This window comes from Rhamphochromis sp. 'chilingali', assembly GCF_963969265.1.
Source record: "Rhamphochromis sp. 'chilingali' genome assembly, chromosome: 16".
In the NCBI taxonomy this organism is placed as follows: Eukaryota; Metazoa; Chordata; class Actinopteri; order Cichliformes; family Cichlidae; genus Rhamphochromis; species Rhamphochromis sp. 'chilingali'.
In genome coordinates, this window is record NC_137943.1 from 11,199,688 (window position 1) to 11,222,989 (window position 23,302).

The 23,302-nt window shown below is 44.5% G+C and overlaps 1 protein-coding gene across 1 annotated transcript in view; it reads left to right on the top strand.

Annotated features, from left to right (window-relative positions):
* The first annotated feature begins 16,410 nt into the window (after nt 1–16,410).
* The window catches only part of ephb3a (eph receptor B3a), a 39,395-nt gene continuing 32,503 nt past the window's right edge, over nt 16,411–23,302 (top strand). Inside the window, exons 1-2 of the mRNA XM_080906612.1 lie at nt 16,411–16,983; nt 22,715–22,779. Coding sequence (XP_080762738.1) covers nt 16,920–16,983; nt 22,715–22,779 — 129 coding nt within the window. The 5' untranslated portion in view covers nt 16,411–16,919. The remainder of the gene's footprint in view (nt 16,984–22,714; nt 22,780–23,302) is intronic.

Genomic DNA, 23,302 nt, shown 5'->3' on the forward strand with positions numbered 1-23,302 from the left:
CATATACAGGTATAACACACAGTGAAATGTAACAGTCATTGTAAAATGTAATATTGTATCACGAGGCATTGCCACAGCACCATCAGATCCCCTTGCATCGTATCACACCATCATTGTATGTAATAATATTGTAGCGTGTCCTTGTATCAGTCCCCACTGCTCACTGAACCTTTGTGCAGTAGGTGTGTGAAAGGATGGCCATGGCTCACGCCACGTTCTGATTTTAATGAAGCAGCCATATAAAATAAATCAATGTTTATACCTTAGCTGAACTCACAGAAGGCTGTATCTTCAGTCTCTCTGCATCCTTCTTGTATTTGGTAAAGCTGAGCAGAAGGGATTACCTCGTGGGGATTTATTCATGAGAGGCAGAGAACTGGATATATGACACTTTTTTCATTTTCTCTCTTTACCTTCTGCATCTCAGGTCCAGCCTTAGGTTCTAATCTGCATCACAGGCAGTGTTGCTTCAGAAAAACAAGAACAACAAAAAAACCCTCACAGCCTGTAGTAGGTTTTCCCGCTCACATTACATTCTGCCATGTAGTTTCCCCAGCTGTCACGCTGACAGGAACCTGCACCGTGTACCTGAAGAACAGCAAACATGCTGGAACAAACCCGATTTGTGATTCTGCCGCCGTTTGCATATCTCTGCTGTACAACGGCAGCGTGAAGTGTCGTACATAACGGTGTACACGGTGCAGTTGCTACTGCGAGGAACGTCAAGGCAAACCCTCGTGTGTGAGGCGACAGGGACGTGAAGGAGCCCGCGGTGGCTGATGGCAGCGCGCAGTGTGACATTTCCTCCGTGTCGCCGCGGTTTTGTTCGCAGCACCGAATTTAAATGGATATCAAGAGGATTTTTGTCAAGAGCATTTATTTCAACCTTAGGCAGCTTTTCCAAGGCTGTGCCAGTGGAGAGAGAAGAGAAAACAAAGTGAAGTAGTGTAGTGTCTCCAACTGACATGGTGGTTTAACCTGAATTTGAGTCATAACAACTGTGAACTCTGTACATAAAATAAACTGAGTGAGCTCTTCTTGTGCACGTTCATTTTAATGCAGTTATGACAGAGCTGCAGTTGCACTGAAATCGCTACCTTGGAAATCAAGTCAAAGGGTTCATTTTCTTGTTAAAAATGTCCTTTTCCATATTTAGCTGTATAGCACAGTAAATGCAGCTCCTTTTAAACAAATGTGAAAGTTAAGAGCACTCTGGGTGTTCTCTAATTGCATCTTTGCCGTGCATCTGCAACTGTGTGCGAGTTTAAGTACGTGTGTGTGGACTGTTCAATGAGCCGATGCATTAAAGAAAACAGCGGCGATGCTCTCTGTCTCTTAAATCCCAGCTGCGAGTTTGCACAGTCCCAGCAGCACACCTTCATCGCAGCGTCCACTGATGGAGACACGGTTGGAGAGGCGGCTGGAGCGTGCCCTGTTTCACACAGAGAGAAGTGGCTCCTCAGAGGCGCAGCTGCTGAGCAGAGCACGGAGAATAATGTGCACACAAAAAACAGGTTTGTGACTATTCTCAGGGCTTTGGGCTGTTTTGCACTGATTTAAATGGTTGTTCATATACAGCTGATTGTGAATGCCAGTGTACTGATAGCAAAGAGCTTAATCATGTCTTTTTTTTTCTTGTAAGACCCGATAGGACACACGGGGCTCTGGTTCCTACTTTTTCATTTTTTATGCTTTTCTTTGTTGCTTTGTTGCAATTCATTTAAACGTTGAAGGTAAAGATGAGAAGGAAGTTCAGAATTTTTGTCAACATTTTTGAAAAAGTTTTTTAACAACAGACGGGATTTTCAAAATTTCAAAATGACCAGGGTCAGTATTATTAGCCCCCTGAAAAACCATCCATTTTATTGAGCCATAGCACGAGCCACTGCTGTGCTTTTGCTTTGTAATGCTTGCAATTTCAAGTCAATTTCAAACTGTGGTTTATCTCCCAATTTACACACAGTATAAAACCTTTGGTGAGGATTTGAGCTTCACTTGAGAAAACATCACGACACATGCAAAAGACATCAATTTAAAGTTGAGAAAAAGAATTGTCGATGTTCACAAAGCAGGAAATGGATATTCAAAGTTATCACTGTGTTTCTAAGTGTCAAGAACTGGAGTGAGAAGTAGCATCGAGAAATTCAAAGAGCCAAACAGAACAGAACAAGCCCGGCAGAGGTAGGAAGTGAAAGATTTCAACGCCTCTGGAAAGAAAACTGGTGAGAGATGTGTCTGAAGACCCCAGAACAACTGCCAAGACACAAGTGCATGACTTAGCCAAGACAAACCAAGAGAAGACAATCACTGGGACCCACTTCTGGAGAAGAGGCAACTTCAAGCATCTTCATTTTGCACAACCTGGAGAATGAGTACACATACTCATGTGCTTTGAACAGATGAGATAAGACCGGAGCTTTTTGGCTGAAGAGATGCTGCTTATGTTTGAGTAAAGAACGGAGAGGCGTACAACCCGCAGGTGGAAGTTTTATGCTGTGGGGATTCTTCAGTGTGTCTGGATCTGGGATTTTCGTCAAAGTGGAGGGAATAAAGAAGAAGGGAAGATGTGTGGATACATTGAAAGAAAACCTCAAGCCATACTAAATGATGAACTTGGTCTGGGTCAACATCAGGAGGCCGAACAATTGTGTTCTCTTCTGTATTGTTGTGTTAAGCTAAAAAAAAAAGCACATTAAGAGCAAGTTAATATCCGAGAGCTGAGGGACGCATAAAGGTTTGTAAATCCATCATCAGAAGAAGCTGAAAAATGGTTTACTGGTTTGAGTAATTATGATGTGCAGCAGTTTATGATTTCAGAGATCACTAAAGTCCCTGTTGGACGTACAGTGCGTGGGGGGCTCAGGGCAGCGGTAGAGGATTTTTCTAACCAATAACAACAACGTGCAACAGAGTCATAAGCAACAACCACAATTCATTGCGCCTCACCTACAGTCAGTTATTACAGCTGATTCAATAAAGCTGGAGGATTCACGAGAGAGAGAATTAGTCAGAATTAGTGTGGTGTAACATCATACATTTCCCCCTAATGCACGTTGATAGCATCTTTAATTAAAGTCCCTTGCCTCCTGAACTTGTTTCAAACGCATCCAGTATTAAATGCAGGCTTTCTATTAAAATGTAGAACGCTCGAGTGAAACGGCACCACGAGCGCATTGTTATGGCTCTATTTTTCAAACTTTGGAAAGCTTCTCCAGAGCTACAGAAGATATCTGTTTTTAACAGGCCAACACTCCCTGCGAGGGGTAAATTGAACATCTTTCATGAACTCAGATTGGGAATTCTGCACAATCACTCAACGCTACCGGTTTCATAGCAAACATTACCATGTTGACCCAAAAGTATTATTTATAGACTGGTAGCTACATAAGACTAGGAGGGAAGTTCCAGGGAAGTGACGAAAGCTTTCCTCTTCGTGAGATTCTCCGGGTACTGGTTTTACTGGTTTCCCTTTTCACTTCTCTCAAAGCACAGCTCACATCTGCTTACATGACGAGAAGCACTTTGTAGTGTGTAAATGTTTCATAAAGAAGGCCGCCCGGCGATCGTGAGGCTCGCTGAAAAACAGCAACAACGCGAATTCTGCACGTCAGCCCAACAACAACAATAACAGGCATATTATAAATAATGCGTCCGCTTTCAAGCTGATGGGGCTGCTCGTCTGACAGTTAAATAAATTCGCTGCTGGCTCATTAAGCTGAGAGAAACCAGCGAAGAACACGTCGGAGGAAGAACACTGCGTGACAGTGAACAGGCCGATTCCAGGCTGACCTCACGTAACCCCGGCATCGCTCAGGATAAATGCTGGAGATAAATGACTCGGTGGGGCGAGACTGGTGGTGCGGTTCAGATATCTGTCTGCGTCAACAGCTCAGAACGGTGTAATCCATAATTATGTTTATCCCCTCTTCTGCAGAGGTTGTTAGACTTTATGTCATCGCTGCTGACTTAATGGAAAGGACAGCTGCAGCACTGCCTCCCCAAACTTGGGTGTAGGCTTTTTTTTAGGCTCAGCTGCAGTTTATATACAGTTTATAGTACATAGCAATGGTGCCAGCGATATCACTGCATTGTCAAACACTCTAAGGACTGTAAAGGAATTCTTCAAAGGTCTGTCCAGGATCACTTATAAGAGAGAGACGACCGGGCCGTTTGTGGGCCTGCCCGCTCCCATCTGTGCTAGAGCGGCATCGTAAAAGCTCGGGATAAACAACAGCATGATAAACTATGTGCTGACATCATTACAAATAATCACAGTGTGGGGAACAGCCAAACACATTTCCCGTTGCCAACAGGAGAAAATTGGATAAGACAGAACTCTGGTTAATATGGTAAAATGCTACGGCTCGGGTAACTACAGGGTTAATCTACACTTTGCTCCATCATATTGCAAAAATCTTCTTTTTAGAAAAAGCTCGGCATTCTTCTGCAAACTTCTCGGATCAGGGTTCAGCAGTCTTCAAATCCAGCCATCATATAACATTACGGCTTGTTTTTGAAGCTTTATTTATTAAAGTAAAGTGAAACTCTTGAGATTAATATGTTTGCAAGAGTGTCACCACAGGTGGGAGACGATCCTTGCAAGCAGGAGGAGAACATGCAGATTCCATTTAGGACTTCTTATAAATATGGCTGCGCTTCCAGTTTCTATGGAGGAACTTTACTGACCAGACAGAGAGAAACAAACAGCAATGAAAAACAGTCAAACGAATTCAAATGCATGGGAGTGGGGTGAGGGGCTTTCACGGTGAAGTGAAGGTTTCTAAAGCTTCATTTAACACTGGAGCTTTTTGAGTATGTATCAGAACCACTGAAATGTGGCTCCTGGGGTGGGGTTTGCTACTCCATCTTTCAGAGACAGCCTCCACCCTCTGGTTTGAGTCTTTATAGAGAGATTAATACTGGAGCAGGATAATGAGTAAAGTAAATATTTCCATGAACTACTCGAGGACCAAAGAGGACCCAGGAGTGGAGACAGCCTGAGATTTTCCTCCAGAGTCTCGCGACCTCAGCGTGACTGAACATTTCTGGGGGCACTTTAAGGAAGAGGAAGACGAGCAGACTCTTTGAAACATTGTCCAATGAGATAATGTGGGTAATGAGGGTTGAATAAACTTGCAGAGTCCCTGCAGCTCGAGTGGAGCTGCCATTAAAGCAAATAAGGAGGCAAACACATACTAATATCTCCATAAATTCATGCACATTTTCCAGACACTCAAATTAAGCTGATATTTAGTGTTTGATTTGTGTCATTTTTAGGGATAATTGCATTAGTCTAAGTGTGCCAGATTTAGCCAAATGGATAATTTTCAACTGGTGTCACCTGGTCTGGTGTTTAATTAGATCTTAAAACATCAGAAAGAAAGAAAAGCAGGGGAAAGGCAAGCATATAGCCACTGGATAATAAAGTTTTGTGACTACATGCAAAGGAATGGTGAGAGTCACTGAATCTGTATATCTTTACTGAAGTATGTTCCAAAAGTGGCACGCTTTTATTGTGAAAGATCTTGAACCAAAGGATGCTTTCTTCCTCATTAAACAAATACAAGCGTCGCCTCTTTTTCTGCATGTTGATCTATCGCCAACATTTCTCTGAAACTCATTCTTTGCAATTAAAAGATTTTGCAGTAAAGGGGAAACAATCCAAAATCGAAGCATCTGCACAGGTGGCCTCCAGTTCCATTATTCCATTGTATAAATCATTTTGTGAAGACGTTTAGAAAAAATGCTGTTAGTCAGTAAGTACTCTGGCAGCACTGCTTTCTTAGCTGGACAGCAGAAATGTGGAGAGAGGACGGGAAACATGGTGAAGAGTGACATCTATAATCCCCGGCCAAGACATAATACAACAATCCTGCAGTTCCTGGTCAGCACATCGACCCCACTGCACTCAGCTTCCCCTGAAGTTAAGTTCAACTTTTATTTTTTTTTATCGTGACTCTATACATCTTCTGCTTTCACGTCATTCTAGTGGAAAATTCTGCTTATTTTATGCGATTCGTATCTTCGTCCTGTAAAATGCCAGCCCAGTGCCGTGTTTGTGCACTTGTAGAAAGCTCACGCCTCTTTCTGTCTGTATAAATGTCTCCATTTCCAAAACTGAAACAGAAAACCCAATAAATTCAGCATCCTTCATATTAGCTGCAGGCCTGTGCTGCTGATCGTTTATGCATCGTTGCATGCGTAAAATCATATCTCTGTGACTGTTGATGAAAAAACAAACTAAACTGGAACCTTGGAAAGTCACAGTGTGACAATACTCAAAAAAATCAAGTGGGGCTTAGTATCCAAAGTTGTTATTTCATGGCAATTTTTCGACTGTGAAAAGGCTTAGCTCTGAAAGACCTGCTCAGAATAAACAGGGGTTTCTTTTTCTGTAATTGCACTTCAACTTTCGGGCACTAGGAGGCACTCACGTTCTGTGTGAATGGTCCCACCCTGAAGGCATAAGGCAGATACCTACTGGAGCATACAGCAGGTTGCATCATGATGTAATATTTTTCATGTATTCTCATGCCACATGGAATTACTGAGTCCCCAACCCAAACCTCAGTCTGTGTAGCAATGAGGTTTTCTTCCCTGCCTCTTGCTCCGTGACACCACCAGGCACGGGTGAGAAGGAGTGGAGGGGGTTGAAGGGAGGAGACGGTCACAAGTGCTCATCGTCATCACCACTACCTTTAAGTAAGACTGTTTTTTTGTGGGGGGGGGGGGGGGGGGGGGGGGGTTTCACTGTTACTGTTACAGTTGGAGCAGCATGCAGCCCCCCGAGGGTCTCAGCTATATGGCTCAAGCACGAGCTAAATTTGACTCCGGGCGCTCGGTTTGACTCACACACTCACAGGGCACGCAGCATCACCCTGACCTCATTATGAAAAGGTTTCTCAGAGCCTTCGACCCAAAATTGACTTTTCTGCTTTTTTTTGCTTTTTTTTGCTCCGAGCCTCATGAGGTCATGCTATGTGGGTCTTCAGGGGATAGGAGTGTCTGATGGACAGCTTCAACCATTAGAAGAGGAAGTTGGAGTATTATGTGGGAACAAACTATGTCGAAGTTTGAGAGAAAATGCAGAAAAAGACTCTTCAGTCAACAAAAAGTTTAGTTTTACAGTTTGAAATGATGAACGACATGAACAACATCTGGTATTAGATCAGGAAATGAATAAAAACAGTGCTGTAAAGACGTATCCTCTACAATTTAATGCTACTTGAGCATCAATTATAGTCTTCTATGCTTCCTTTTCAGTCAATCTCAGAGGGAGATGTTTCAATTTAATTTTCAAAAACAGGAAAAAATAGATTTCTTTTAAGTAGTAGGCTTTCAGCAGCAACGTGTTAGCAAACAGCTGCGTTTCACACTCCTGCAGTTACAGTACATCCCTGCAGTCATCCCTGCAATGTAAAACCATATTCAGTCACCTTTTGTCTCTGTTTTGGCCCTGCAACCGACTCCTGATGTCAACGGGCTTTTTCCTGAGCTAGTTGCCAACTGTGTCTGTCTTGGAGCTGGGAAGTCATCATGCAGTAGTTTGCAGTAGGAGGCTGAAACATGCAGGAAAGCATGCCAGAAAACCAAAACCAGTCACTAAAAGAACCTAAAATGCTCAGTTAGCTGCAGACTCTGTGAGACGTCTCCATGTTCTATATATATATGAAATATTCTGCACTTCAGTGTGTGTGTGCATCTAAATGCTTGTTAAGTCACTTTCGGTTGCTGTTCATTCAGGTAACGCGGAGGCGACTGAGCTGACTGCCCTGTGATTAAAATACTGAGCACAGTCCTGGAAAAAGTCTCAAGTAAACAAAACACATCCTGCTGTTGAAAGGTTCTCACTGTGTTACTGTGAGATCGTTCATCAGGAGACGGTTTTCAGCGTGAGTTTACACACAGTCACAGAAGATGAGGAAGCAGTTACACTTTCAGGTCCACTGCTCCCTGCTGTTTGTAGACCTGTGCCGATAATAAAAGTGTACAGGTGCTTAGGTAAGATCAAAGTGAAGGTCAGGTTGGAGGATGGGAATGGCTTGATCTGTTAGTACTGAGTAAGGGTGCCAGGAAAAACCAAGCTAAGGAGGCTATTTACTTCTTATTAAGAGCTTTTTAGCCTTTATTGAGGCAGAACAAGAGGAAAACACAGTAAATGGGCTTGGGTGCCCATTGGGTGCTGGGTTTAGTTACTCACTCAACCCAGCTCCCCATTAAGGGGCCCACTGCTGCATTCTTTTTAATTTGGATAGTCTCCTTTTTAACTTCCAATATGAGGTATCATTTATCTTTTACTATGTGGCCCACAATCACATAACACGGGAGACTGAGAAATCTCCAGCACTGCAGGTGCTGTGGTCCCATCACAAGATGCTTCTCCACTTCATTTGAAATCTTGTTTGTGTGCAATATTTAGCTTTCTGCTGTGTTCTTGATCTCGCCCAAACTCCCAAGGGAAATATCAGACTCATTACTTGCTAAATACTCCGCAGTTCACCAGCTAGTATCTATGTCTGGATGTGCGGCCAGCAGGTAATGAGCAGCTTCCCTAAATACAGCTAAACGGTGCAGTAAAAATGGATGATTTAGAAACGCACAGTAATAATGATTGAGTTGAGCCTTCTCCGTACGTTAATTGGTATGAGCAACACCTTTCATATTGTCTGTCAAGGATTTTGATTATCAGTCGTTGTGATATTTTATTAATTTTACCGGAAATATTCATCAGTGCTCTCACAGTGACCAAAACAAACCCATAGGACTGATGATACTGGAAGTTTCTGGAGCATTTTGGGAGTCGACCTGTTCATCAGGTGTCCAGGATTTAGAGTAAGTAGTAGAGTTTTGCACTGGTTTCCTGCAGCAGTAAGCTGCTCAGCTCGTAGGTGATTTTCATGCTTGAGCAGAACCTGAAGAGTGGAGGATGCTGCCGCCTGACTGAAATCAGTTTGCAGTTCACGACGGGTGATGAAATGCTGTTAAAGTGTGGCCCTTTAGCTGGAATGACTGCCAAGCCAGGCAGGTTTTCTTTTTTCCCCCCCTCCAAATGAGAAGTGTAAGAAGCAAAACTGTCTGACACCAATTACTCCACCTATGGGGGCGGAGGAGCTTGCAGGAGAGTGTGGCAGACAGCGCTTACCTGGACACTTGTCAGGGAAAATCATATATGACAAAGAGGCCAAACGCCCCGAGGTTTCCTAGATCCAGAACACTGGTGTTAATAATAGATGTAGAAAAAGCCTCCGAATGTCACATTTCTTAACTTCTGTCAACTCAGGGTTGTAGTATGACCGGAAAGTTAATTTTGCGATGAAAGGGCTCTCCTTAAGGCATTTGCATTTAGTGAGTAAACACAAAAATGGAGATTTAAAGGCCGCGAACTCACGCGGGGAACCGCCACTCTGAACAGATATCGCTGCAAATAGTGAAACCTGTTTCTCCAGCTGAAGCTATGGGGAGGGAAGAGGGGGCACAACAAAAAAAAAACACCATTAAGAGCCAGCTCATGGTTAAAACTACAAATACGTTTACAAGACAGAGCAGTGATGGGAACAGCAGGCACGGCTGTCTTTCAGTCTCCTTCCTCTGTTATCTAATTTGTCTCAGTCCCGTTTGATCGTGTCCCTGCTCCATCTCAGCTGATGAAAAACAATTGTCTGTATTCATTTTCTGCCTCCGCTATTCCCCCCGTCCTCTCCTCTGCCTTCCTGTGGGAGCCCGGTTGGCTGCGCTCTAGGCTGCTGAGGGATGTGAACACAGAAAATTAGTAAGCACGCCAAAGCCAGTAATTGTTAAATTGCAGCAAATGGACCCCATGTGGACCAGACGAATAAACTCAGAAATCAACATAGCCTACCAGGACCCAGTTTATCTAAATTCCAATAGTATGCTCAGTAATGGAAAAACACTGTGGAAATGCCATTTCAAATAGACCCCAATGTAATCCCCCAGCCCACTGGGGTCCATTTAATCAATGCTACAGACATGAGCATAGAGGAGGAACAGTCTGCAAATGGAAGTGGAGTTCTGAGTCAGCTCACAGGAGATTAAAAAGTAGAGGTGGATGAATAATGGAGGAGGAGAATGGTGGGAAAATTGCCGAATGTGGCGAATCATCAATAACGCCTCCTGTGAATAATTCTGAAGGAAAAAGACTTCTGCTGAAAAACTGTCTGTACCCACTAAAATGAAATTGTTCTTAATTAGTTTTTGCTGTGTATTGCCTCACTCTCCGCGTGAGCACTCATTATTTCACAATTTCGGCGGCTTAGATTACCTGCGGTCCTGAAATCTCCCACTGAAGTTGTAGTCATTTTGAACATCCTATAAAATAACTGACAGATTTCCACTCATTATCTCGGGAAGTTCGGGAGACGGAGGGAGTGCGGCGGGCGTTTGGCAGAGCCCCGTGCCCTAACCCGGAGCAGTGACAGCTCCGAGAGTTGATTCAGGAGCTGTTTTTGTGAGACAAACACGCCAAGCGCCCCAAACAGAACACCGATTCATAATCAATCAGTGGTGCACACAACCACACGCTGACAGCAGTTTGTGAAAAGCCCAGCAGTGCTCGTGCCCTTAAGCGCCAGCTAACAGCCAGATCCCTGTCTGAACATAATCATGTATCATTACTTCTCCAATCAATGAAGCAAAATGCCCCTCCTGCTCTGTTTCATGTCTTGTTTCAGCGGTGCTCTTGAGGCCTCTGAGCTCTTTATTTTGGTCTTGTTAGCAAACAAGCTCAGACAGACAATGACAGATATTCAAATATATGCAGAATTATGTGCGATCTCTTCGGGCGACGTCTTTTCCTGATTGTTTTCCCCCTCATTATCTGTCAGTGTCGTCTCCCAACATTTGTTGACAGATTATTTTCTGTTTTTTTCTCACATCAGCAGCCTTAAAGAAAATAGATTATCTACAGGTTTTTCGGTCCTGGGGAGAAAAAAAGTGACATTTGTGTGTTTACTCAGCGCCTTTGCAACAGTTCTGCTAATGTTTCCGCTGGGACCCGCAGACCCCAGTTGAGAAATGAAATAGAAATTGTATTTAGAGACATACTCTCTTGCCAAGAATGGGATGAGGAAAAATGGCGACCACAGCTGCCATAGCTACAGCTCTGTTAGCCTGTTAGCTTAGCTAAGTTTGAAAAAAACAAAACTAACAAAAAACAAGTTCTAGTATTACTTACCACGCAAAGCTACAACCTTTAGCTATTTAAGGACAAATGCTAAAAAAATATATGTTTTTATTATTATATTTAGTCTATTTATTGCTGGGTACTGTGACTTTCTGTTAAGCTAAGATTAAGCTAATGCTAACAGCTCTAAAACTATGCTCGTCCTTTAGGTTTTACTTTCAGAAAGCTACAGTTATATACAGTTACAGTATGTAACAGTCTTGAGCTACCGAGCTTTTCTTTATATATAGTGGCCACACTTTCTTGTAAATGTGAAGTCTTGTCCTTTTACTTGTACCTTATTTGGTAAGCCACTTAAAACTGACCTATGAATCATTCAAGCATAAAAAGGCATCTACCTCAAGGGATGGATCAGTGTTTTGCCTACACATAATAGCAAACTGCAAAAAATGCCAAAGATAACACAGTTTGACAGGAATAAAACATTTATTTTTAAACCAACAGGGTGATTCCCAGGCAGGTATTAGTCTAAAACTTGGAATATCTCAGCATGATGTGCAGTGTTCTTAAAATTTTGAGGAAACAGTACAGGCCAAAGACAAAAGAAGATGTGTAAGCCCTACAAAAGTATCTATGGTGAACGGTATCTGAAAGTCCTTAACCCTTGGAGGGTCCTTAAAAAATACAGAAAATTCCAGCAAAGATGTGATACAGAACCTGAGAGATGGATCTGCTCCTTCACTTGATCCATCTACTGTTTGGAAATTGTCTCGGTGGAAAGGTGGCTGCCAACAAGCCATTCTTAAGGAAGGGAAGCAGAGGGGAAAGGTTGATGTATGCCAAATTACACAAGAACAGGAGTGAAAATCAGTGGAAACAGGTTTGATGGAGTAATTAATCCAAATTTAAAATGTATGGTTCAATTCATTTTCAGTATGTACGGAGGAAGTCAGAAGAGAGGTACAACAGTGAGTGTCTATAGCACGGTGGAACCGCAGTCATGGTTGGCGCTCCATTTCAGCCAGTGGTGTTGGAGATCTTATCAAAATTGTTGAAATTATAAACACAGAAAAGTCAGATTTCGTTCCACCATACAATAACATCTGGAAAGAATCTAATTGACAAAGGCTAATCCCAAACACACTGCCCATGCAGTGCGAGCATATTATTGGTAGCTATATTTATATGACAGTATTAGCACAACAGGGGCAAACTGGCTAAAAAGTCCACTCGTGACAACTATGCCCGCTCTTATGACACCGTTTAAGATGAAGGCCAGATTTAATGATTTGCTACAAGCTTAACTACACTTTAATGCTCAGCTGAGGTTTATTCTTTCCTAGTTGTAAAACAGTCTAAGCACATGGTCACTTTACTGGGCCTTCTGAAGATTACACACAATCTTCATCATTAGTTTCCATCAAGTGATTAAAAAAAAAGCATCTAGAGGGAAAAAATTATGTTTGATGACAGTTCTTTACATCTCTACAAACTCTTCAGATCAAGAGTATGAGACTAGATTAAAGCGTCCTTCAGCTACAGCCTAATGATGGCGATACCGTGGGCGTGGGTTGAGCATTTGGATCCAGGGGGCAGATTTAAGCACCGGACACATCATTTCCTGCATTTTGGTGATTTTTTTTAAATGCACCAGCTAACATCTTCATTTATTTAAATCTGACTGGCAAGAAGAAGGATAGGCAGCATTATCTGAAGATTCATTAGCATGCTGGCATCAAAAACTTACACATAACTCTGCTTTCAGAGCTCCTTCTTTTTTCCTGACTGATAACACAACACTCTGCCTGTGTGTGTGTGTGTGTGTGTGTGTGTGTGTGTGTGTGTGTGTGTGTGTGTGTGTGTGTGTGTGTGTGTGTGTGTGTGTGTGTGTGTGTGTGTGTGTGTGTGTGTCACCAGTGAAGTTCCAGTAGTTGTCTTGAAGTCAGACTTTAAATTCAGATTCCTTTTGGGATCAAAAAGAAGCCCTCCCTGCAGAAGCAGAAGAAGAAGAAGAAGAAGAAGAAGAAGATGAAGAAAACAATTGCTCCTTGCTGGGTAATGTTCTTCTTCTCCCTCGTATTTGCCGCGTGTCTGCATTCCTTGAGCATCTGTTCTGTTATGGATCGAAAAGAATGTATTGGAAGGATCCCCAAGGTTAACTTACATAAACCATTTGCTCCCCACTGTTTGATGCTATTAATTATGCATCGTAAGTATGAATATAAATCGTTTTTATCATTTGCATTTTTTTATTCTCATGATAGAAGAAAAAAACACACAAAAAAGCTGGAAGATAAGCGTGCAAGACATCTCAAGAATTTGCCGCATTCATGTAAATTTTATTTGGAAGCCAAAGTAAAAAAAACAAACATCTACATGTGTCTGACATAAATCCCTGAGTGCACACGAAGCTCTGTGTGCACATGCCTGTTTTGTTACACACACACACACAGAGTGAGCCGAGCTGGACAGACTCCATAATTCACGAGTAGTTCACAGGAGACAGTCTGGCTTTGTGGAGATGTTCTGTCATCCCTTCTTGTCAACTTAACACTGCTGTCCCACAGAGCTCGTTTCCATCCCCTCCTCCTCCTCCTCCATCCTCGGCTCTTCATGTCTTCACTCCATGCTCTGTAAAATATATATTTTCTCCCCTGAGTCTGAGAGCTGATTTCTCATCTGCGAGGGGATAGGAATCCTCTCCAGAGCGGCAATTCTTTACTCCACCTGCAACAAGTGAAGCACGCACAATCCAAATCCAGCCAGCGACTCTAAAGACTTTGCCTGCCAGTTCATCATGTCAGAGTGGGGAGGGAGGGCGAGAGGTTGCTCTGAAACAACACCTGAAGGTATCACGCGGATGAACTTGGCACGACTCCACGAGCCTTTTTTTGCAAGTCAAAGACATACAACTAGAACCGCTGCAGATTAAAAGCAAAATGGGTTTGGCACACTCTGCAATCGCCATCAGTCTTATGCGGGCTTGTCAGGATATTTCAAAATAAGAGGAAGAATGAGCACCACGATTATATTGGATTTTTCCTGCCCGTTAATGGGTTGAAATTCCTCCCCGCACTGTGTACTTTAAGATACCGTGGAGAATTCAAGGACTGTAGCAAAGCTGAATTCAAAAGCAGATTTGTAAATTTTCGTCCAAAACTCTCTCAGTCTCTTGGGAGCCTCTTAGAAAACACACACACACACACACCACAAACAAACAACAAGCAATCTGCAGCCGATGAAGGATGTCAAAAACAAGAAGAGAAATTAAAAAGAGAAGCAGCAGCAGTTAAATTCTGCACTGCCACATTTCATTATTTATATCCTCCTCTCATCATGACTCCAGTGATGCTGCCGGAAGCGACAGTGTCCTTTGTCGTCGTCATTGTCGTTTTCTTAGTTTGAATATAACTAGTTAAAAAAGGCTGTCTGTCACTGGTTTCTGTAGTGGAAGCTGACCCGAGCCTGCTGGGAACTGAACTGTAGTTAATTAGTACACAAAGCCTGAGGGACAAAGAAAGTTTAAGGGAGCTGAGGGCGGATTGGAAGTGGTGGGTGAGGATTTGGGATGGGGGAGTCTTAAGTGTGTGGCACAGAGGGACTTATTGGGGGGGGATGCTTTGTGTGTGTTCCTGTGTGGGGTACAGCAGGGGTGGGTGGAGGCGGAGGGATGAAGCAGAGGGAGCTGAGGCGCACAGACGGATGAATTGGCATCGTGAAGGGGAGCCTTGTCCCTAAGCTGAGAGCTTCTGCGAGCCAGCACACAGACACACACACACACACTCTCCCTGCTGGAGCCCGTCAAGAAACAAAAGGCTGGGTGGGTCTGGTGGGAAAGGACCTAAAAGGAGAGACTGCAAGACAGAGACTGCAAAAGGTCAAAGTATGGCATGAACTAATGAGGGCAGGCAGTTTGTCACGACGCCGCTTTGCTCTGGAGATGACACTTTGATGAGCGGTAAACTGTATCGTCTTTCTGAAAGCCTCACAGGGAAACAATTATATGTCCCAGCAGTATTTCCCAAGAGGCCTCAGTAACTCTCCCTGCACAGCCCCACTTTTATAGTAGGATTGATCAATTGATGCATTAGGTAAAGATGAACTGGGCTGATGGGACCAAGTAAAACTGTCTCATGCAGCTCAAATCACTTCTGGTTATTATTGCAGTGTATCAGCCTCAAAGGCTGCTCAATAACCCACGAGAGGCGCTCTCTATCCATTGTTATCAAAGCTCATATTGACGTCCTCCAACCAGTACGACCACAGTCCACTTAATGCCACAATTGATCGCCACTTAACGGCAATGAGCGGGGAGTCCGGGCTGGTATTACCTGCTGCCAGCGCGGACAAACACTTTGGGCCAGTGGCTGCTGGCAAACCAGCTTCCTCCTCCTCCTCCATCTCCTCCCACCTCCTCCCTCCAACCCGCCAGCTGCGTTAAACCACACGAAAACGTCCAGGTGAAAAACGGAAATGTGGATGTTTTGCCTTCAAAATAAAAGGCCCCATAGGTAAAACGCCAGTAAAGCAGGAGCTAACGCTGATCTAGCCTGTGCAGTGGTTAATTTAGCTGATGTCACTTATTAATGTTTATACCGAGAATAAAAATAATTAAACAACAACAACAACAAAAAAGCGGCCCCTTATTTACAAAAAGGATGTCCACAATACAGAAATGGATCAGCATATTTAATTTAACATAAATTTTACATTAGATACAACCCCTCCCACTTACCCAAGCATTACTGGGAGTACTGTGTCCACTGAGGTCGGGTTCATCCCTCCTTTCAGTCTTGAACCGGTGACAGTGATATATAAGGAAACTGTAATAAGTACTAGACCACGGAGGAATAGAAGTGGCTTAAATAAATAAAGTTTTGTGAACACAGGTTGTTGTAACTACATGATATAAAATAAACTACAAATTCAAGAATTTCTATTAGTAATAACACACTACATCACAGCTTTTGCTGCTTCTTTGACAATAATAACAAAAACAAAAATAATAATTTATTTTGTGCTATTCATTTATTATTTATTGTAGAGTGTAGTATTTTAATTATTTATCCTGCTGCTGCTGCTTTGGGATTAATAAGGTATCTATCTATCTATTTATCGATTCATCGATTTTTATGTCTATCCAGTTGTCTTTAAAGACATGCTCTTGTTTTGAAAGTGCCTACCAGAAGCTGAGGGTTCACGGAGTCTGCCTTGACGCCACCTCGAGCTCCCAGCCCCCCTCTGTGTGTGTGTCTGTGTGTGTGTCTGTGCCCCTGTGTTGCCATTCCGACGCACATCTCTCGCAGAGGAGCAACAGCCGCACGGAGTTGGTCAGAGCGGACTTCACAGATTCCTCTGCGGGCGGAGAGCGCTTCACACTCCGGGCTTCCACCCTCTTCTCCCGCGGGGGGCAGCAGCACAGAGATGCGCCCCTGGACCGAGGCTCCGTGTCGGTAAAGTCAGAGAAAGAGAATGAGACTGAGAAAAGGGCGCAGCGTAGCGGTCCTGTAAGCACCGCATCCACAACTACACTCCGGGGAGGATCTGGGGAGCTGGGTGAATGCAAACATACAGACGCGCTCGGCTACCTCTTGTTCTTTTGAGGATTTGGGTTGAATGGGGCGGCGAGAGCCCTCATCACAGCTGAAGACATGAGAATGTGGAGGGGAACAAAAAGCTCGGCTGCGGTGCTCCGTGGTTGAGTCTCCATCCATCCATCCATCCACTCCACTCCACTCCAGGTCTACACACCTTTATTCATGTTGCAAAAGCCTGGTTTATGACAATGGATTACTTGCTGTGGGTGTGCAGCCTCGTTGTCCCTGTGGTCCTGGCTGTAGAAGGTAGGTCGTTTGATATTTTTCATCACTACTTTTTTGCTCCCCGCGGATGAACAATGGGCTGTTTGTAGGCGCTATAAACTGACAGCGAACCATGTTATTGTCAGGCAGAGGGATACAAAAATCAAAAACATACAATTACACACACTGTGCCTCCTTTTCATGACAGTGTGAATCACGCTGAGGTCAGTTTGAACACCACATCAGTGATGCACGCTGTCTACACCGGAGAGATTACATGCAACACGGCATCCGTGTGTTCCGTAATTACGGCTGTAAATATAAGGCGGGCTCCTGGGCTGAGCGTCAGTCTGCAATTCATGCACACATGCATCAGAACGCCCCAGTCCGTGTGTGTGTGTGTGTGTGTGTGTGTGTGTGTGTGTGTGTGTGTGTGTGTGTGTGTGTGTGTATTTGTGTATGATTACTCCCCTGTGTTTCCATTGCGGCTGAAGGACTGCCCTGTTGCTATTGTCCTTGTTGTCACACCCACGAGCCCGGTGAGGATGCCCACCTGCCCCACCTTTCTTCCCCCCCACAGCTCCACAGAGGTTAGAGACGGACTCCACGGAGGAGAAAAAGAAAGGGCTCCTCCTGTGATGCGTGCGAGAGGTGCAGACATGCTGTGGGTCCTGTTAAGCGGGGCTGCTTTAACAAGTCCCGGTGTGGCTCAATCTCTGGCCCCCGGACAATGCCGCTGGGACGCTCATGTGAAACGTTTTCAGATGACAAGTGTGAGTTAAAGGTCAGCGGCTTAACAAGTGCGCTGCGAGCCCACCCCGGAGCCCCACCTCCCCCGGGGGGAGAAGCCCACCATCGCCCACATCCCTTGCTCCCTCGCCCGTGGGCTCTTCTCTCCGAGCTGTAGCTACATTTCTCTGCTCTGCCTCGCCTCCCTCTCTCCCCTCCCCGTCCAATCTGCCTCTCCTGGACCGTGGCCAGCCCCTGATCCCTCATCAATTCTGGTGTCAGCAAGTAAATCAATGCAGCGGCAGCAGCACTCCCCGAGTCCCAGTGGGCTCTGACGCCAAAGGTGATCAGCCCCGCTTTCCCCCCTCAGCCCGACCACTAAGTGTTACTCAAAGCACGGGGGTTAACTAATGTTTGTCCTCTGAGGGTAAACATGAAGGGCAGATCATCACTCGTGTTTAAATGAGAAGTCGTGGTGATGATGGTGTGGGCGGGATTACATGTGCCTTGAACAGTGGGGTCTCTTGTTGTTGTTGGATCCACCTTGGCAACTTGAAAGTGTGCGCTTTAATTGCCAAAGTGATCAGGATGACTTATCTCCGGTTCGCGCCAGCAGATTGCAGTAAAAGCCTGGGCCAGCTGTGACGTTTTTACGTTCTAATGCTCTCATTTACAGTCGGCGTTTACTGTACTCTTTTTTAAAAAAAAAACTCGTAAACGAGATGGATGAGCGCTCAGAAAGCGTTTTACAAACGCGCCCTGCAAGACTGCGGTGCAAAACGCTCGAAGGGAGGACCGGGGGGGGGGGGGGATTTTCATATTAAAAGCGAGCCTCATTCACATTTGTTTTTCCTTCCCTACTTCCTACACACACGAATGTCAACAAGAATCGTTATTTGTTGACCTGTAAAAGCAGCTGCATGTGTTTAAATTAGGTCAGCAGCACAAAAAGGTGCTCATCATCAGGCGTCAAACTGAGCGTCGCACTCAGCTGTGAGCCTGTAGAGAGAGAGAGAGAGAGGTGCACTGTGAGTGAAGTTCTTATTATTAACACCTGCAGCATTTACAGATCTTCACGGCGACGACGACGATGATGATGTTTGGGCTTTTAATATTTCATGTGTTTGCTTGTCGGCAGTGTCTTGTGTAGTACAAGGGGGAGGGGGGGGGGGGTCTCTTTCATGATGCGGCCGCTCGTACAAAGTGAATAAAACATCAGCGTGTGTGAGCTCCCAGAGCGCAGAGCTGTGTGGCATTTTGGCGATTATAAAAAATACAAAAAAAGGGAGAAAGAAAAAGCCTCAAATGCCACGGGGGTGGTGGTGCTCTAAAGTTCCCACTGCAGAGCATTGTTTTTTTACCCCTGGGGGCAGAACGACTCCACTGCTGCTGTAGTTTTATGGGAGAGGTGGTGGTAACGGTGGTGGAGGGGAAGAGATTTCTGGATTTGAGTTATAGCAGTTAGGGGATCTCAGAGGCATTGTAAATTTAACGGGAGAAGGGGTGGGGTGAGGAGGGGGAAGAGGTGTGGAACAAATGGGATCTTTTTCAGCGGGTTTCTGGGAGTCAGTGGTTTGATGATGAGGAGGAGGAGGAGGACGTTGACACACTCCGGTGAGGAACGAAAACCGTGTTCACGCTGCAGCTTTACTGTTTCGAGCAGCACGTGAGCCCAGACTGCACAGGAGTCCACGTCTTTAAGATCTCGGTAGACATATTGTCTTCCTCCTGCTCCGCATGGAGGTCAAAGGTCCACCCACTCCCCTCTTAACCCCCCCTCCCTCACATCAGCTGGGTGCAGTCCTTGCCTTCACAGAGGGGGCTTTTACAGATATGAGCTGGTCACCTTGCTGCCCCTGCTTGTTGCGCCGTGTGAGGTGAAGCCTGTTTTAAAGAGGCATGAGCTCGAGGCTGTGGTTAGCTGAGGCTGAGCGGATCTGTCTCCTGTTGCCTCTGGGTACAGGGGATAGAGGGAAGGGGAGGTGTGGGGGGTGGATCAGACACTCTGGAGACGGGCCTGCATCCACGGATCAGCAGCGAGCCGTCCAGTGCTCACTTGGCTGTGCGCCGCGAGGGCCCGCGTGTAGCCAAGCAAAGACAACAGGCGCTGATTTCACTGATTAGTCCCTCCTCTCTCTGGCTCGAGTCGTGCTAATCAGTAAAACAACCTTGTACACGAACGTGCATTCGGGCTCGACAAGTGAAGTTATTAACCGCTGTCGCTCATGCCCTTTCGCACGTAAAGCTCAGAAAACTGAGAATGCATTTGCCCTCTGCGCAAATGTTACCTATTAATTATCATGCCCAGGTAAATGGGATTTCTATTGTCAACACGCAGACACACAAAAATGGAAGCAGCCACTTATTCCTCCTTAAATTAAATGATTTTTTCTTTATTGCAGAACCACTCGTATGCTTATTCCAACCTAGCAGCCTACTTTTCATTTCTGAATGTACTGTACATTAAATAAATTCTGCTTAAGCACAAATCCCACACTTAAATGTGGCCTATTATGCTAATTTCCCGCACTTTGATTTTTATTCTTGGACTGGGTTGGAGTACCTCCTAGCTTTAAAAAATCCTAATTTTCCTCTTTCTGGGTCTTGGTCCAGCTCCTTATTTTCTCAGTCTGAAACAACATGCTTTAGCTCCTTGTCCTTTAAGCCAGCATGCCTCTGATTGGCTGCCTCTGGTATACAGAAGGTTTAATAACAAGGGGGTGGGGCTTTAGTGCTAACCATATTAGGGATATTCCTTCTTGCTGACATCACACAGAGCCAAGAACCAAAAAAAGCTATCTAAGTGATTGGTTCATATAGCTCAGAGGGATTTCCTGCACATGCTCACCTCACTGAACTTTGACCGTGCTTAATGTGAGCATCTACCACTGTAACAGAATATAAAATTTAAAAAGGGTGTAAAGGAAAACATTTTAGTTCTTCTTCAGCTAATGCACGACTCCTCTTGCTCTCCATTATTTCAAAATTATCAAGTCATTATGAGTTTATGTGATTAGTGAATGCCTAATTAACCATCGTTTAGCGACGGCTAATGCACAGTTACGTCTTACATGTACACGGCTAGATTAGCTGGATCCCAGTCAGAAAGGGAAAAGCTGCTCCCATAAGTGTCTAAAATGCTGCTACGTGTCCCGAGGATCACAGATGGCGACTGATCAATCAGGGAGCATAAACTCATTACATAAACTCTTAGTGGCTGGATCCGATCACACGGGTGACCTACAGGAAATCGTGATGCATGGTTGCACTGAATCATCATGAATCATGCTTTAGATCAAACTGAGACACAGCACACCCACCCCGGTTTCAAGCTTTATGTTAAACTTGCGTGCTTCATCTTCACTGACTTTTTGCAGTCTCAAGCATTTTATTAGTGAAGCCTTATAGGATTTAACTCTCAGTTTATCGCTGCACATCAAGCGGCTGTTATCATTTACACACACATCCAACGTTACCTAGCATAAAAACGCCACATCGGGATGTCTGTTTGCTTCCCTTTAACCACGATGTGAACGTAACTGTATGAAAGAGATCAGTGCAGGGGCGGATCTACAGGGGGGGCAAGGGGGGGCAAGTGTCCCCCTGCTGTGGAGCCTTCTATTAGTCCTGTACAGTAATTTAAGTTGTTTTCTGTATTTATTTATTTATGTATTTATACTGGAGAACCTTTTTGCGTCTCATTTATTGTCTATTTGTTTTCTTAGAAGAGATAATGATACAAAAGTAGTTTTAAAGCGTTTTTTGTTGGCTTCATTAACATATAGGGGATTTTCAAATACCTTTTTAAAGAGAAATGTGCCACCCTGCCTAAACCCCCACCCCCAGGTAAAATTTCCTATATCCACCAATCACTGTGTGTCTTTCATTCTGAAGTTAGAATGAAAACTAGTGTAATCTTGCATCTCCACTGGCACACTATTGACCACCACTGAAAAGTAATCCATCCCCGTGCATGTATAGATCTATGTCCATTATCTCCCATGCTCTGAAAAAGAAGAAGAAGAAGAAGAAAAGCCGCTGTGGTTTTGCCTGAATAACACACATCGCTCATATCAGCAGCCACAGATGGACGACCGATTTAGACACCCAAATGCAACTTATTTTAGTTAGTGACACTCAAAAGCCAAGGACACACTGTGGTGTAACCACTGTCTTCAGCGGGCTCCACCGGAACAAAGCCACCAAGTGCTACTGTTGCTCCACACAGGACACGCTATTTGTTTTAGCCTCTCACACCCTTCTCCGGCGCTGTTATCAACAACTTGTGAGCAAATGGTGCACAGCGGGAGTTGTGTCATTGAGTCTCCGTGAAGAAAAGTGTAATTGTTTCAGTAATTAGCAGCAGGGGAACAATGGGAGCCTGCACGGCCACACAGCTGTAAGAGTGAGTGAGGTATCAGATGAACTCAGCAGATCACCCCCACTCAGGTAAACGTGTGATTGACAGCCAGACGACAGAGCTCATTGATCCTGCTGTTTATTCTCAACTTCTCCTCCCCCCCCCCCCCTAAAAGATTGTCGACTTGGCTCTCACCAAAGTTGTAAACAGCCAGGTGACGTAAGCATCTGCTCACCTGAGAGAGGTCACAGTTTTTTGTGTTTTTGCCTCAGAGAACAATATATTCCTGCTCATGTGACCCCCCCCCCCCCTTCAATTCCCCTGGGATATTTCCCCTCTGACGAAAACCCTGAACAGGCTTTGTTCTTTTAGTCCACAAGTGAATATTTGAAAGAAGTGCATCTGTGGGTGCCAAACGCAGAGAAAGCCTTAATTAGGCAGCAGCACAGATATGCCACGATTGTCAGAGCTTTCAAAAAACTGAACGCATGTGGGTGGAGGTTATGGAGCGAGGGGTGTGTGTGTCATTTTTACCTGCATCCGTTTCTGGAGAACAGAGAACTGTGTGTGTGTGTGTGTGTGTGTGGTCTTTAAAGTGTTGCAACACTTTTTGTTTTGTTTTTATCCTTCTTCACACCATTTAATTCCCAGTTTGTGAACCTTACTCCTACTCTTAATTTGCAGAAACCCTTATGGACAGTCGGTGGGCTACCACAGAGCTGGCTTGGACCACATTCCCAGAGAGTGGGGTGAGTTTGCGCATGTGTTTAGCTTAGTTGTGTTTTTTTCTCCTGGCTTTTTAACAGCATTTGTTCCATTTGCTTGTTAATAGAGCCCAGTCTGACTTGAACAGCACACCTCCTGCTGCTTTATGGCTTTGTTTTTGCAGTGTATGTTTGCTTTCTCGGATTCTATAAAGCAAATGAGAAGCACACTGTGAGACATTGTGTGGAGGATATCAAAGATTTTCAGACCACATGAAAAGATCAGCAAAGGAATATCTTTTTTGTGCTTTTTGTGCATATTGCACTTTAAACATACTAATGAGCAAGCGCACAAACAGGAGTCAAATCCCCGCCACGTTTAAGGACTATTAGCTAGACTTTACCTTGAATGTCTCCCTAGGATAGAGTAGCCTGATAACTGAAAGCATGTGTCTTTTATAATGTGGGCCCAAGAGCGCATTACAGACAGAAATTAAGGTTTTCAGCTGATACCCCCTATAGGAATTGTGAGAAAATAAAACAACATGAATTTGACCCCAGGGCTAAC